Source organism: Martes martes (genome assembly GCF_963455335.1).
Source record: "Martes martes genome assembly, chromosome: 15".
Lineage (NCBI taxonomy): Eukaryota > Metazoa > Chordata > Mammalia > Carnivora > Mustelidae > Martes > Martes martes.
Window position 1 is genome coordinate 292834 of NC_137903.1, and position 16107 is coordinate 308940.

The following is a 16107-nucleotide window of genomic DNA, read 5'->3' on the forward strand; positions in this document are numbered from 1 at the left end:
CACTCGGCTGGGCATTCCTTCCCCCTCGCTCCCCTCTCATCTAAACGTCCTACTTCCAAACCCCATTCAGAGGTGCTGGCTCCCACGGAGGAGGCTCAGCTCAGGGCAGGGGTGGCCCCAACCAGACGGTATTGCACATTCTCTGTTCCTCACTCTGAATCTCAAGTGACAGACTTGGGCACCTGGTACCTCCTAGCTGGGGGAGGGGAGACATAACAGAAATGGCACTTTGTCACGGCGGGCGGGGCGGAAGAGGCTAGACAGGCCACAAGGCGAGATGACTTGTGGGCGGGGGTGGGAGGGGAAGCTTCCCATTCCGTGGAAGAGAGAAAAGCAAAACCAAACAATTTATCCAGTGCTTTCAAAGCACAGAGGGCAAAGAAAAGATGTAAGAATATATCTTTATATATATATATATAATTTTAAAATAATCCCAGACCCAGTTTCATAACCCCCCTCCCTCTCCCACCACTTACAGTCAGGGGGACCACATTCCCCCTGAAAACCACTCCGAACAGCCCCATCACTATCTGTTACTAGCATCTAGCTTCAGATCACTTCACCACTGGGGGAGCCCAGACACAGGCTGTATCTCTGCTCCTTTATTAAGTGCTCAATGAATTTAGGGGAAGGAAAGAAAAAATCCGGGGAGGCCCGTAGGGCCAGTATAGTAACCCACAGTGGCTCTGGGGTATGGGAGAGGGGGGGTACTGAGCCTGATTCCAACTCCTCCTCCACCCCTCAACCCCCAAACTTTATGGGGAAGGTGTGCAGTTTGTGTGTGTGTTAATTTTAAAAGTGCCTTCTTACTCTAAAAAAATTATTTAATTTCTTAAAATAAAAACGGGGGAATTTTTCCAGGTGGCTTTCAAGGGCAAAACGCTCAACTCCGGTCTTCACACCTTGCTGCTCCCGCAACCCTTCCCTCCCCCCGCACTCAGGCAGCTTCTAGAGCTGCAGAGGCAGGTGAGTGAACATCACCAGAGCGCGGACACCCCAGCCTCCAAGGGGTTTCCCTTACCTCCAAACCAGCCTGGTCCCTGCCCCCGCCGCCAGGGTGTGGGCAGACGGTGCGCTAACCTCCCCTGACCCCAGAACGGCAACATTGCACAGTTCAGTTCATTCTCTACGTGAGTAGCGCTTAAAGAAAAAGCCGAAAACAACACAAAAGGAAACTTACTAGAGTTCTGGGGGGTCGGCTGGGGGGAGCCAACAGCTACTCCGCACAGAGGTCCAGAGCTGGCGACCAGAGGGGTCTGGCTCTGAGCGGCTACTGCTGTACCTGCTGTGGGAGGCTGGGGCAGGACTCCGGGCTGCTCAGGCCTCCCTCCCTGCCCTCTCCTCCTGGCACTGAGCGGGGAGGGCAAGATGGACCGAGTCTCCCCTGCTAGGAGAGAAAGCCCTCCCCGCCCCCGCTGCCCCTGCCCGCACCCAGTCTCTGCGCTCCTGTCTCACTCACCATGCCCAGCCCAACTTCTAGGACCCCGGCTGAGTTGGGTGGGGACAGTCACATGAGAGTCGGGCCACGCTTCCCACTTGCCAGGAGCAGATCAGGAGTAAAACCGTGGTATGGGGGAGGGGCAGAATTTTACAAAGAAAATAAGATGAAATAATTTTGGGCTAGTTGACCTGGAACAGACTTCCATCTCCACTGGGACCAGGAGAGCATCCAGGAGGCCAAGACCAGCCTCCGTCCCTCTTGGCTGAACACTACTTGTCCTCATGTCCCTCGTCCCCTTCTCTGTGGGTTAAAGCTTCTCCCTCCAGGCTCTTTCCCCTCATTCTTAGAGCCCAACTTCAGCACGAACACTGCTTCCCAGACCGTCCAGACCAGAGACACCCAGGCTGATGTCCTCTGTTTGATGTCCCCCCCCACAACCCCAGGTTAAGTGCATTAAAAATTTCTGCCCCCAACACTCCCAGTCATGTCCCCTTGGGGAACCCATGCTCCTGTCACTTATCTGAATGTCATCTGTGTTTAAAAAAAAAAAAAAAGGCAAAAGTAAAGAGAAAAAGAAAAATACTGAGGGAAAATGAAAAGGTTTCACCGTCCACAGAACAAAGGGAGGGCACACGTCACCATTAAAGATGACAATAATTATAGCCTAAAAACTTTAGGAACACACGTCAGAGGGCTTCGATGGCTCCCCAGGCCCTCACTCTGACCTCCACCAGAGGCGAGGAGCACCTCCCTGTGAATGGGGACAGGAGAGAAGACGAGAGCAGCAGGGTCGCAGCAGTGGGGGTGGCGGGGCAGGCGCAGCTCTTCCTGTCGATTTCTAGGTCCGTCTTCTGTTTCTCGGTTTTGTTTTCCGTGTATGGTAGGCACCAGTACAGGCACTGCATGCGACGGAAGTTGGGGGCAATGGGAGAGGAGGGGTAGAGGGTTCGAGGCTGGGGCAGTACGCGTGGACAGGCGTTATTTCTGCCCGCTGATGGACTGCGCTATAGACCGGGGAGGGATCATGTCTAAAAGGTACTCCCGCTGTCGGTCCGCCAAACTGGGAGCTTTGTGTCCTCCGATGCCGGTGTTCAAGTATGCGATGTTGACACCTGGACCCAGAAGACAGAAGTGAGGGGTGGGGGGCTGGGCGTTAGAAGAGGAGGCAGCGCCTTCTGGGGCACGGAGCTGGGGCCGGGGAGGAAGCAGTGGGAGCCATCGACCCCGGTCCGGACTCAGGCAAGTCTTAGGTTAGCAGCCAAACGCCCCCCTGCACCCCAGCTTTAGGGAATGAGGTCTTCTTGACACTTCGGTCCTACCAGGAATACAATAAGCACAGTCTTGACAGGATGGGAGAGTCAGAGGAAACAGTGGTGAGACGGGATTGACCAAGACAAAGAGACACACTCACGGAATCTGCTCTGGGTCTGGGGGGGCCAACTGTGAGGACGCACCCCTCCGCCATCCAGAGAGCACCCCACTCTTCTCGCCAAGAGATCAGCAGCCACATGCCCCCCAACAGGGTGCGCCAGACAGCGAACCGATAATGGCAGGGACTGTGGCGTCTTCACTACCAAAACCCTAGTGTGCTGTGCCCTGAATGTGTTATGAATTTAGCCAACACTTGCCAAATAACGAAGAGTGAAGAGAGGCGGGCCTCGAGAGAGAGACTGTCCCCAGGGAGCTGCGGCCTAGCCAGCCCAGCCCTTCTTACCTGGCATCCCGAGGAGGCCGCCCGGCACAGAGAGCTGGGGCGCCTGTGCAAAGTTGGAGAGCATGGACCGGGCAGAGGTGGGGATCCCACGCTGCAGACTGCTCTGGGGCTGTGGGGCCTGCAACGGACAGCGGACGGGGGATGGCAACGTGGCCGCCGCCGAAGGGGTAAGGGGGGAGGGAAGGATGTGGGGTACAGAAGAGCAGAAGGCCTTCCCACCGAGGAAAGACAAGACGGGATCAGCGGCTGAAAAGCCCTCCCAGAGACCCTCACCTGCCGAAGCGTATGATGTCTCATGATGGTGTCTTGTTTGCTGACACTGGACACGGCGGGAGCCGCCGTCGGGGAGAGGGCTGCCTGCTGCTGGAGTCGCTGTTCAATTTCCTGTCGGGAGGCATCAGGTCAGCGTGGCAGGACAGCGCTCCGTATCCTACCCACAAAACCTAGAAGTCTTCTGATCTCTAATGCTGCCAGCGAGCAGGAGGGAGATGGACCAGGCTAAGAGTTGGGTGGGGTAGGTGCACCGAGGCCTCTGGCCACAAGCAGCCAACATGGCTTCGCTGATGAGGGGAGCCGTCCGGGAGAGCTGGTGCTCACGAGTGGGCAGGAGAGGTCTGGGCGGTGGCAACCGGCAGACTCAACCGATGAACCACGACGAGTCTATGGAGGTTTTAGTTTTGACTCCTGTCTACCCATTTTCCAGAAGATCCATGATGCTACCCAAAGGGGTCTGATGAAGGGTGGGATGGAGACGGGATAGAGGAGAAGGATCCGAGCCTCCCGACACATCCTCCTCTCTCCCAGACATCCGGGACTCCGGAAACACTACAGGGGCACATCCACTCACTCCGCACCACTCCTCTTCCCTGGGCCACGTCACAGCCCGCTCTCTCCACTGTCATTCCCTTGCCAAACACGGACTGTAGAGATTCTGTCTCCCCAAGAGGTTTAGGAGAACCCTTGGCCGCAGCCAAGCTGGCTCTCCGCCAACAGCTGGAGAAGCCCCTCCGGGAGACCCCGCGCCCGAAGCCTCCGCGCCCCCGCTTCACTTCCTGCCTCGTGCAGCCGACACGAGTCCCACCAAAACCCACTCCTCTGAGGAGGAAATAAGGTTGAGCGAATGGAGGGACTTCTCTGGCACCACTAGGGAGGGAAACCCACGTCTCAGCCGCCTGGTCTCCCCACAGCGGACCGCACTGTTGTTACACTCGGGCCCGCCCAGAGACAATCAAGTGGAAAGGGGAAGACGGAACGGTGGGGAGAGGAAACGGGGAACCCGGGCCTCGAGGAGCCAGAGTCCAGGCCGTCAGGGGCTGGGGGGTCACACAGCCGCGCCCGCGACGCCGGAGCGGACCACCCCGGGAGAGCGCCCAGCGGGCCGGGCCGCGGCCTCACCTGCTCCTGCTGCAGGGCCTTCACGAACGCGTTCTTCAGCCGGTTCGTGTGCTCGGCCTTCAGAGCCTTCTTCTGGTTGGAGGTCATGCACTGCTCACACAGAATCCTCCCGTTCTTCTCCTGCTTCCAGTGCGGGGTGAAGTCTGTGCGGCACTGGGCGCAGACGAAGGGCTCGACCCGCAGGAGCGACGCGCAGCTCTTGCCTAGACGCCAACGAGAAGAACAGTGAGGCGCTCGCGCTGCCCACCCCGATGCCTCATCAAACCAATTTTTCAGAAGGTTATTCTGCTGAAGTAAGGAGACTCTACAACGCAGAAAAGAGTTTCCTTTTACTTGACTGTAACCACGTCACCTCAGGGAATTCGGCGCGCGGCACCCTGTTTAGAGACGAGGAGGCCAAGTCTAAGTGTGGCCGCTCACGGCCAAGCCGGCCCGAGGACCCAAGCGCCCTGACTTCCTCGTCCAGCGAGACGGAAACCTGTTTCGTTCCACCAGACTCCGTCCGACGCCGCCAACGCTTCTGCTTCACCGCACTCAGCCCTGGCCGAGAAGTTCACAATTTTTAGCGATCAGTGTCTGAATCGCTCCCTTCGTGATCTGCTGCGGGTCAGTACTGAGTCCCTCAGGCACTCGCCCCTACCGCCACGTGTTCCCTCCTAAGTCCACGAGTTTGGAAACTCAGGCGTAGTAACTTGTTAGTGTTAATACATCCCAGCCTGGTCCAGCCACGACTATGACCACTCACGTCCTCCAGGAAGTCTACTTTCTCAACTCTAAGTCCTCAAACGGCAGGGACGGCACATGACAACGCAGCACAATGCCACCCGAACACAGACATGAACAGTAAGTGCTCTAGTCACAGAAAATGCACCCACGGTGCCAGGCACCATTGAAAACTAAACAATGAACTGCAAAAAATACGCAAAATACAGTAAAAATACGAAGCCTAAGCTATGCAGACACACGAAAAGCATTTCTGCTGTGTCGTTCCCGAACAGCCTCTGAACAACGGAGAGGGGTGCGGCAAGAGCGAGGAGAGGGTACTTGGAGGCATACAGCCCCCCGCGAGGCTCGGCCCATGTCCATCAGGCTGGCAGCCTCACCTTGGCTGTCGATGACACTCTGTACGACTTCTTCCAAGCCCACCATGTAGATGAACTCGCTGTTGGCTGCACTAGGCAGGAAGTGAAGCAGGGGCGCGGGAGGCTTCGGGGGCGGGATCTCCAGGAGTGTCTTCTCCAGCTGTTTGCGGAGAGCCAGCTTGGCTGCGGCCTGGGAGTTGGCGGCGTCAGTCATGGCGCTGGGGCTGGGAAGTGGTGAGGACACTCTGTTCACGGTCCCTGGCTGGATGTGGGAGGCAAGGTTCATATAGATGGCGGAGGAGGCTGTGCGCTGGCAGGGAACAGAAGAACTCGACTGCTGGAATGCAGGGAGCACAGCGGTCAGTGGCGGGATGTGGGAGCAAGGACCAAGTCTAGCTTTCATGGCAGAAAACACTACCTGAGCCCCGTCTGCACCGCCACGCTTGCCCCAAGCTCAGGAAAAGACAGGAGGTGTCCAACCTCAATGACAAAGCTCTCCAGCACACCGCAGAGGAGAATGGCAGCGGCTAGGACAACAGCTGAGAGGAAAACGGGGGGGATGCTCTCTGTCCTCCGTCCTTGGGCCTCTTCTTCCCCAGGCCCCTGCTTCCCTCCAGGCAGGCGGACTCGCTGCTACTCACTGCGCCACCCCCTTTGCCCACTCCTGTCCTCAGGGGCTCCCCTGCGCCAGCACGCTCACCAGGACTGCTGTCAATCCAAACTCTACCAGAACCGCCCTGGGTTGTCCTACAGCTTCTCTACGTCCAAACCTTCAACCCTATGGTCCTCTCAACAGGGAAAGCGATAGAAGACTTCCCTGCCTCCACACCAGGGCTCTCTTACCGGCTGGTAGTTGATGGCAGGGTTCATGCTGGGTGTCGTGGTGCGCACAAGGCCAGGCTTGGGTGGACCCCGCTGGCCCTGTAGCTGGGCAGGGTTTGGTGCGATAACACGTTGAGACATCAACATATGTGGGAGGGTGGTATTGGTCGCCGAACGGATGACACTGTGACCCTGAAGGGGGAAAGAGGAAAAGTAGTCGTAGCTGGTAAAATGCTAATGAGGTAACACTGTAACGCACAGCTGAGTGGAAATGCAGACTTGGTAACTTTGTCTAATAACCTGCTGAACAAATGTATCATCAGTGTAAATCCTGATCAGCGGCAGGAATTACCTGTTTTTTCTTGGTATAAGCTAGATGGAAAGGGGCAGAGCTAGAAATGTCCAGATGGAAGGTGGGGATTACTCACCCTACTACGCCATCTAGCACCACACAGCAAGTCATGCCAGGGGGACCCAGGACCGTGGGTGACAGCACCCCTACCCCAACCAGGTTCTTCTATAATCGTCACCAAAGTCCCAAACCAGAGATGGGAGACACAGGGCTCTCCGACACAAAGACCCCAAGGTGGGTCACATACCTGTAATGTTCTCAGACTCTGCGGTTCAACCCCTTGGGCCCCAGGCCGGGAGGGAAGCTTGGATAGGCCCTGCTGTCCCCCGTGGGCAGGAGACGGCTGAACAATGGACGCTGCATTCTGCACGACTGGGGTCTGAGGGAGAGAAAAGACCAGAGACAGAGTACAAGTCTGGCACACTCCCAGACTTTTAAAATTCCTTGTTGGGGTGAAGCCTCTGTTGACCAAAAGGAAAAATGGGAAAAATGGAATCAAGGTTTTTCTTGATTAAAGCCTAAGATAAAGATGGGCGCCTGGTTGGCTCAGTGGGTTAAGCCTCTGCTTTCGGCTCAGGTCATGGTCTCAGGGTCCTGGGATTAAGTCCCGCGTTGGGCTCTCTGCTCAGCGAGGAGCCTGCTTCCCTCTCTCTCTGCCTGCTGCTCTGCCTACTTGTGACCTCTCTCTCTCTGTCAAATAAATAAATAAAATCTTAAAAAAAAAAAAAAAAGCCTAAGATGAAACAAATAGAGAAACCACCACTATTCTTAGAAACGAAAACCCATGGGACCAGAGAAGAACGGGCCACCCAATGGAACCTACCTGGGAAGTCCATCCTCAAACCCAGATATGCATTTCTAGGGCATAATACCTTCTGGACCACGTTCTCCTTCTGTAGCTGGCTCTGCCTCAGTTTCTTTAACAGCACCAGCCGAGCTTCCTCCAATCGCAGCTCATCTCTCAGCTGCTTGATGAGCTGCTGCCGTTCCTCCATGCCTTTCCCCTGAGGAGACAGGAGGCGGTGAGCGAGGGGAGCAGGCGCCCAGACAGAGTCCCTTCCTGCAAGATGAGGCTTCCTTCTGGGCTGGAATCATCTCCCGACCAAGCAGAAGCAGCACCGGGACTGGTGTCTTTGTGTCCCGGAGCCCAGCACAGGGCTTGGTATTCAGCAGGTGCTCAAAAAGTGCTTACGGAATCAAAGAAGAGACCACATATAAATTGCAATCAACCAGATTTCTGGCAAAACAGAACAATGGCCACAGGGAGACACTGCTTTCCTTTAAAATAATGTTTCTGGATCTTTTAAAGCCAAGTTTCTTCTAGATATACATAAAAACTTAGGAATCCCTTCATATTATAAGAACCAGGATAGGGCGGCTCTAGCCTAGAGTTTATGTGACAAATCAAGTTTTGTTTTCATATTTTCCAAAGGTAAGTTATACTGAATATGCTTTGTCAAACTGTATTCTTCACTTGGTTCTAATAATTTCCTGTAAAAGCGCATGCCCTTGGGGCATGTGGCTAGCTCAGTAAGTAGGTGGAGTAAGTAGGTGGAGCGCATGACTCTTGATCTTGGGGCTGTAGGTTAGAGTCCCATGTTGGGTGTAGAGGTTAGTTAAAAAGAGTATCTTCAGTGGCAGGGCGCCCAGGTGGCTCAGTTGGTTGGGTGTCTGCCTTTGGCTCAGGTCATGATCCGGGGGTCCTGGGACAGAGCCCCGCATTGGACTCTCTGCTCAGCAAGGGGGAGCCTGCTTCTCCCTCTCCCTCTTTCCCTGCTTGTGCTCTCTCCCTCTGCCACATAAATCAATTGTAAAAAAAAAAATTCTTTCAGAGCATCTGGGGGGCTCGGTTGGTTGAGTGTCCGGCTCTTGATTTCAGCTCAGGTCATGGGACCGAGCCCTACACTGGGCTCTCCCAGTGGGGAGTCTGTGTGAGAGTCTCCCTTTCCCTCTGCTTCTTCCCCAGCATGTCTTCTCTCAAATAAAAATACATAAATCTTTAAAAAACAACATAAAATAAAATCTTAAAAAAATTTTAAAAATTAAATAATTAAAGGGCATGCCCTTGAGGTTGAGAATCACTTATGAAAAGTTTCGTCGGGGCGCCTGGGTGGCTCAGTGGTTTAAAGCCTCTGCCTTCGGCTCGGGTCATGATCCCAGGGTCCTGGGATCGGGCCCTGCATCGGGCTCTCTTCTCAGTGGGGAGCCTGCTTCCCCTCTCTCTCTGCCTGCCTCTCTGCCTACTTGTGATCTCTGCCTGTCAAATAAATAAATAAATAATCTTAAAAAAAAAAAAAGAAAGAAAAGTTTCGTCAATGGGAAAAAAAATTTCATCAATGGGTAATTATTTAGATTAAAAAAGTAAACCATAAAAACACAGAACTGGGACTCTCACATAGGAGGAACAAAAAATGAAGAATGAAATTGTTTTTTTCTTTTTCTCTCTTTTTTACCTTAAACATCTCTAGGTTGGCTGCTTTGAGTCTTTCTTCCATTCGGGAGCTGGAACGGGGACTGGAAGCCTCATTATCAGATAAAACAATGATGTCTGGGGAGGGAGTCAGCCTTCCTCGGTCTGGCTCACTAGACAAGAAAAGAAAAATCCAAGTATTTCAACAGTGAAAGTTCATAGAAAAGTTAAAAATTTTTTCTACACTAAACAAAGAGATTCAAGGGAACTTAAGTCTGTCCCAATTCACCCAGGGTATTTAAGTCCTAGGATGAAGAAAATACCAAGATAGAAGTGGTGGTAAAGCCTCAGCCATGGGATTTTCCGACACACACACACAGCCGCCGGCTTCAGAAATGGGGATAAGAGAGGAGTGTTCTTATCACACTGATTTGAATAAAAATTCTAAATGTTTCCCCTATACCTCACTCTCCTTTGGGTTGTCTCACTAGTTATGCAGAGATCAGGAAGGAAACCACGTGCAGCGAGAAGGGCAAAGGCAGCTGAGCTCCCGTACAGACGCTGCATTGCTAACGAGGACCCTAAGCTCATTATGCCCACAACAACATGGTCCCGGCCACCTGCGGGTTTACGAAAGAGGAGGTTCTATGACAACCCTAAGGACAGTTGGTCCTGTCACGAGTTAAGGCAAAAGAAGATACTGCTATCAGCTGCTTGAGGGAACAGACAGTGCCAAGTCTACAGCCTTCTGGAGGGACTAAAACCCCAAAACTAGATATATGGAACTTGCATCTACTTGCTGGAGTTCTACTTAGCATCTTCCCGCAGCAAGAACCTATCTAGAAATGACCGAAATCTAAATCCTCCACACTGGGTCCCCGTGTTCCCAATCTTATTTATTAGACAATTGTAGTTTTTGTCTTTGGGGGCTAGCTGTAAAAGCATCCTACTTGCTTTTCTGATTTAAAAAACAAACCAAAAAACTGCACTGAATTCTGGAGATTCTAATTGCCTCAGGCCCCCAAATCAATGACCACATCTTCTAACTCTCTGATTTCCTAAAGATACCCTCCCAGAACCTTCCTCCTCGAGACCTTCAGTGTAGTCAGGAACACACGGATCTAAAGTAACGTGTAGCTAGCTGTTACTTAAACATGAAACTCGAACCCGTAAACCCACAGATCTCTCGTGCTCAGAGCCTTTCTGCCATTTCTCTGGGGCTCTTTTCCCAGCTACTGGGCCATAGACGCCTTCGGAACAGGGCACCCTGGCTCGATGGAGTAAGCGTCCAATTTCTCAACAGGGTAAAACAGAGTTAGTAAAAGTAACCAAATTTAGCTGAGAAAACAGAGGGACAGAGTGACGTGTACGACTGTGCTGGGAACTATTACATCTGTCTGGACTGTTCTATAACCGCTGGTCACAGACGGCAAGCTGAGGATGTGAGGTTACAGAAAAAGAAGGCACTAGAGAAGAGCCTGTCTTCCTCTGACCCCAAGTCGCTGGAATAGTGGTCGGGCCTTACGGTGTTTGATTTTATTTTCTGGTGACTTCATTTTTCATCTCTGTGTTCCTTCCTCCCTGCCTTCCACTCCTAACACTAACACAGGTGACTAATTTTGAGATCTGGTGGATTTCCAATTCTACACGACTTCCCAATGTTTATTTACATCAACAGTCTGAAGCTACTTCCATTCTGGTCCTGGTTGGATACATACATCAACAGCATCTCTAAGAACTCCTCCTTTCTCAACTGAATGCCACCCACTGCCAATGGACTGTCCAGCAACAAGACAGGCAGAGACATTCCTGGATGGAGACTGTGGATGAGTAGCATTTATCAAGAAGCTGGATCTGAGGGGCGCCTGGGTGGCTCGGTGGGTAAGCCTCTGCCTTCGGCTCGGGTCATGGTCTCAGGGTCCTGGGATCGAGCCCTGCATCGGGCTCTCTGCTCCGTGGGGAGCCTGCTTCCCCCTCTCTCTCTGCCTGCCTCTCTGCCTACTTGTGATCTCTGTCAAATAAATAAATAAAATCTCAAAAAAAAAAAAAAAGTTGGATCTGAGAACAACCCTAATAAACCCTAATAAAATAAATGATGTTTTATTCCCGGATATAAATCAGACCCATAATAGGTAACAGCACAGTCAAGGCAATACCCAAGTCAAGTTTTGGTTCATTCTTCAACTGTTTTTTTTTTTTTACATCTGACTTCAGATTCTGGTCTCATTGATTAACCTTTCCATGGAAAGAAAATATTTTGCTACTTTCCCAAATATATATATGAATTACATTATTTGGTGTTCTTAAGTATGAAACTTTACCTGCTGGAGAGAGATCACGAAAAGTCTGTTTTGTTGCTGACCTCACTTATGACCCAGACTGCCAAATTCCCTGAGGAACTATGTAACAACTTTTATTTTTTCTTAATAGACAGTTTTGTTTTGTATTTTAGAGGGTTTTTTTTTTTTAACTTGATTGGTATTTTAAAAAATATTTTATTTATTTATTTGACAGAGATCACAAGTAGGCAGAAAGGCAGGCAGAGAGAGAGGGGGAAGCAGGCTCCCTGCTGGGCAGAGAGCCCAATGTGGGGCCGGATCCCAGGACCCTGATCCGAGGACCCCGAGATCATGACCTTAGCTAAAGGCAGAGGCTTAACCCACTGAGCCACCCAGGTGCCCCAAAAGCTTTGTAACTTCTAATCCTTATTCCAGTTGTAAAAACAACTAAATAGAACGAAAACTACCATGTTTCTCTAGCATTCCAAAATATAAGCAAGCACTGGTTTCACACACACCTTATTTCACATATGTTGTAACCTGCTGTAACTGATGGCAAAAAAAAAAAAAAAAAAAAAGATTTAGGCAATTATGATGTGGCTATCATGGATATCAGGGCTCTTCACTCTGCTTTTAAATTGTCTTCCTTCATCCAGATCAAAGACACTGTTGTTCTCCCTGCTGAACAATTTATCAATCCTGTTTATTCTTTTTTTTTTTTTAAAAGATTTTTATTTATTTATTTTGTGAGAGAGACAGAGTGAGAGAGAGCATGAGAGGGGAGGTCAGAGGGAGAAGCAGACTCCCCATGGAGCTGGGAGCCAGATGTGGGACTCGATCCCAGGACTCTGGGACCATGACCTGAGCTGAAGGCAGTTGCTTAACCAACTGAGCCACCCAGGCGCCCTCAATCCTGTTTATTCTTATAAAAAGCTTGGGGCTAAGTGGAAATAACTGTCAGTGGGTCTGGTGAGAGGGGAGAAGAGGCAGGGCCAGTGGGGCCTACTTTCCCAAGCAGAACAGGGATCTACATAGTTTATACCAACCCTCTTTTCCTGGAGACCATTAAAAACAGTTCCCAGTTTCCAGAGGATCAAGTTTCAAAAGTTCATTCCTCTAAAATAAAATTAAATGCAATAGTAGGGTTCTCAGGGCAGTCTGACTTTTCAAAGCAGAATTTTTAAAATTTATTTAATACGATACCAATAATACTAGTACTGAGATCTCATCAAAATGTGTTAACAATGTTTCTGTGAAAAATGCATTTTTGGGGCCAACTTGGGATATGAGGAATCCGTCCAACATTTGTCCTCTTTCTCCTCCCTAGTCAAGTAGGGTCAGTACCTGCTCCAGACGGTGAGGGCGGTTATGGGCACGTGGGCTGCTCAGGGGCCTGATCACATTCATCTGCTTTCCTTTTTCCCCAAGGATCTCAGAATTAATCTATTTTCATAATATTCTGCTGACACTACATATAGCTTCCAAGCTACCCAAGGAGTTTTCTCATTTATGACCAACAGGGTCATAAATGATTGGATCTCAGGGTCCTGGGATGGAGCCCAGAATCAAGCTCCTTGCTCAGCAGGGAGTCTGCTTCTCCTTCTGCCCCTCACCCTGCTTGTGCTCTCTCTCTAATAAAATCTTTAAAAAAAAAAATCTTGGGACATTAACAGTAAGTAAACGTTAAAAGCTAGAAAAAGAACCCCAGGTAAGGCTCTAACTGGAGGTGCCTGGGTGGCTCAGTGAGTTAAGCCTCTGCCTTCGGCTCAGGTCATGATCTCAGGGTCCTGGGATCGAGCCCCACATCGGGCGCTCTGCTCGGTAGGGAGCCTGCTTCCCCCTCTCTCTCTGCCTGCCTCTCTGCCTACTTGTGATCTCTGTCTGTCAAATAAATAAATAAAATCTTAAAAAGAAAAAAAAAAGGCTCTAACTGTTCCTTTCTTTCTTCTGAAGTCGTAAGACAAATTCAGCTGAAAGGCAAGTGGACACTACAGAATCATTCTCACGCCCTATCAGCTATATGCGAACTATTAATAAACAATGTTCTTAAAGCCAAGGTTGTCTACACTGTGACTCACTGTCCCGGAAGTTGTCCCTTCAGCCAGTACCTCCTCTGAGTACGAGCGCCACTGTTTCAAGTACTCAGCCTTGACAGACACCAGAAGAAAGTCCTGTGAAACCGTGTGCGTGTGAGAGTATACACACACAAGTGTATGTGTACAACATACGAATGTTTACGCGTACGTGGAGGCTGAAGAGAGTGGCACAACCAGAGCAAGAAGGCAGAGAATCAGCACGTGAAGACCCCTTCCCAAGCCGGGCCCCTGCTTTCGGAGGGAGCGGGAGCGGGGACTCCGCCGCAGCAGATTCTGAAACGCTCAGGGTGACCTGAAGGAACGTCTGCTGCCCTCCTAGAACGGCCCTAAGATTGGAGCGGGGCCCGCATCACCTCCCTGCCAGCTAGAAATGACCTTTCTCCTAAGGGTGCTGACTACGGACTCTCCGTGTGCTAAGCAGAGGCAGGAGGCGCCGAGTTTCACCGGGAAGTGAGAGGGATTCATGGTCAGGCCAAATGGCACACGTCTGCCTTCTTCCAAGAAGCACCTCCTCTCACTGGAAGGCATCCCGTCCGCACGGCGCCGCCTACGAGGAGATGCCCCCGCGGGGGGCGGCGGAAGAGCGCCCTACCTCCGCCTCGCGCTCATATCCACGGGCTCGTCGCTGATGTTCTCCTTGCCGGGCCTTCCGGCCGCCCTGCCGTCTCCGTGAGGCCTGAGGTTCCCATTGAGCTTCTCTTCGTAGCCCTTGACGCCACCGCCGTCCTGCTTGGCGGGCAACTCGTGCGGCACCTCCAGATTCGCCAGATCCTTCCGTTTCAGCAGCGCCAGCATCTTCAGGCGTTCCATGGCCTCGTGCCCCTCCATTTTGAGTCGCTTGGCCAGGACGTCGTCTCTCTCGTCCGCCGGGTCCAAGCTCCGCTTCAGCAGGTTGAGGCGAAGAGCATCTTCTGTCATTCTGTCCATCCTGTGGAAAGGAAAATATAAGTGAGATGAGAACACAGCCTCTTCGGCAGTCGGGAAGGAATGAGGGTGGGCGGCAGGGGTATCAGAAGAGTCACGGGCACCTGGTCGGCTCAGCTAGTGAAGCATGCGACTCTTGATCTCAGGGCTGTGAGTTCAAGCCCCACATTAAGGGCAGAGCTTACTTAAAAAAAAAAAGAGGAGGGGGCGCCTGGGTGGCTCAGTGCGTTAAGCCTCTGCCTTCGGCTCAGGCCATGATCCCAGGGTCCTGGGATCGAGCCCCGCATCGGGCTCTCTGCTCAGCGGGAGCCTGCTTCCTCCTCTCTCTCTGCCTGCCTCTCTGCCTACTTGTGATCTCTGTCTGTCAAATAAATAAATAAAATCTTAAAAAAAAAAAAAAAAAAAAGAGGGGAGCCTGGGTGGCTCAGTTGGTTGGGCGACTGCCTTCGGCTCAGGTCATGGTCTCCGGGTCCTGGGATCGAGCCCCACGTCAGGCTCCCTGCCCAGTGGGAGCCTGTATCTCCCTCTCCTCCCTGCTTGTGCTCTCTCTCCCTCTCTCTGTCACTATGTCTCTCTTTCTCAAATAAATAAAATATTTATTTATTTATTTTTAATTTTTTTAAAGATTTTATTTATTTGACAGACAGAGATCACAAGTAGGCAGAGAGGCAGGCAGAGAGAGAGGAGGAAGCAGGCTCCCCGCTGAGCAGAGAGCCCGATGTGGGGCTCGATCCCAGGACCCGGAGACCATGACCTGAGCCAAAGGCAGAGGCTTAACCCACTGAGCCACCAAGGCGCCCCTCAAGTAAATAAAATCTTAAAAAAAAAAAAAAAGTCTAAAAAAAATCAGATACATGAAAGTTCAAAGGTCACTGAACTAACCTTCTACCTTCTATCTTCCCAGAACACCTATAACTAAAGGAGATTTCTCCACTCAACTTCAGCAGTGAAAACTAAACCTCAATACTTTCTAGTCATCAAAGTCCTTACTATATCACCACTACACTCAACTGGATGGTCCATTAAAACCCTACCTCTCTCAGAATAAACATTCTTTTGTGACGGGCTTTTTGTGCCTGTACGCTCAAAGTCAGATGCGTTGGTTTTTGTTTTTTTGTTTTTTTTTTTAAAGATTTTATTTTTTTTTCAGGGAGTGAGCAAGTACAAGCAGGGGGAGGCGGAGAGGGAGAGGGAGAAGCAGATTCGCCGCTGAGCAGGGAGCCCGATGTGTGACTCCATCCCAGGACCCTGGGATCATGACCTGAGCCAAAGGCAAACGCTTAATCGAGTGGGCCACCCAGGTGTCCTAGATATGCTGGTTTTAACTATCAAACCAAATCCTTTTCCTGGAAAAGACTCTTATGAACGGTGAAGTTCCTCCAGTCACCCAGGCGTATCTTTAGCTGGCCTATCTTATGAAGGACGAGATGACGAAGTAAACAAAGAACACTTCATGGGAAGCCACAGTTGTCTGGATGCAGCAAGTCTATGGAGATACAGAGTTCATTCAGTATCTTAAGACACGTGGCTTTAGGGGGCGCCTGGCTGGCTCACTTGTTGGAGCAGGAGACTCTTGATCTTGGGGTTGTGAG

At 51.3% G+C, this 16107-nt stretch overlaps 1 protein-coding gene across 1 annotated transcript in view; it reads right to left on the reverse strand.

Annotated features, from left to right (window-relative positions):
- Positions 1-282: 282 nt before the first annotated feature.
- The window catches only part of GATAD2B (GATA zinc finger domain containing 2B), an 86653-nt gene continuing 70828 nt past the window's right edge, over positions 283-16107 (reverse strand). The window contains exons 2-11 of the mRNA XM_080823833.1: positions 14184-14519; positions 9260-9389; positions 7679-7810; positions 7054-7185; positions 6476-6646; positions 5654-5969; positions 4551-4753; positions 3429-3539; positions 3156-3273; positions 283-2553 (exon numbers count right to left, since the gene is read on the reverse strand). Of these exons, the coding sequence (XP_080679959.1) occupies positions 2420-2553; positions 3156-3273; positions 3429-3539; positions 4551-4753; positions 5654-5969; positions 6476-6646; positions 7054-7185; positions 7679-7810; positions 9260-9389; positions 14184-14518 (1782 nt within the window). The 5' untranslated portion in view covers position 14519 and the 3' untranslated portion in view covers positions 283-2419. The remainder of the gene's footprint in view (positions 2554-3155; positions 3274-3428; positions 3540-4550; positions 4754-5653; positions 5970-6475; positions 6647-7053; positions 7186-7678; positions 7811-9259; positions 9390-14183; positions 14520-16107) is intronic.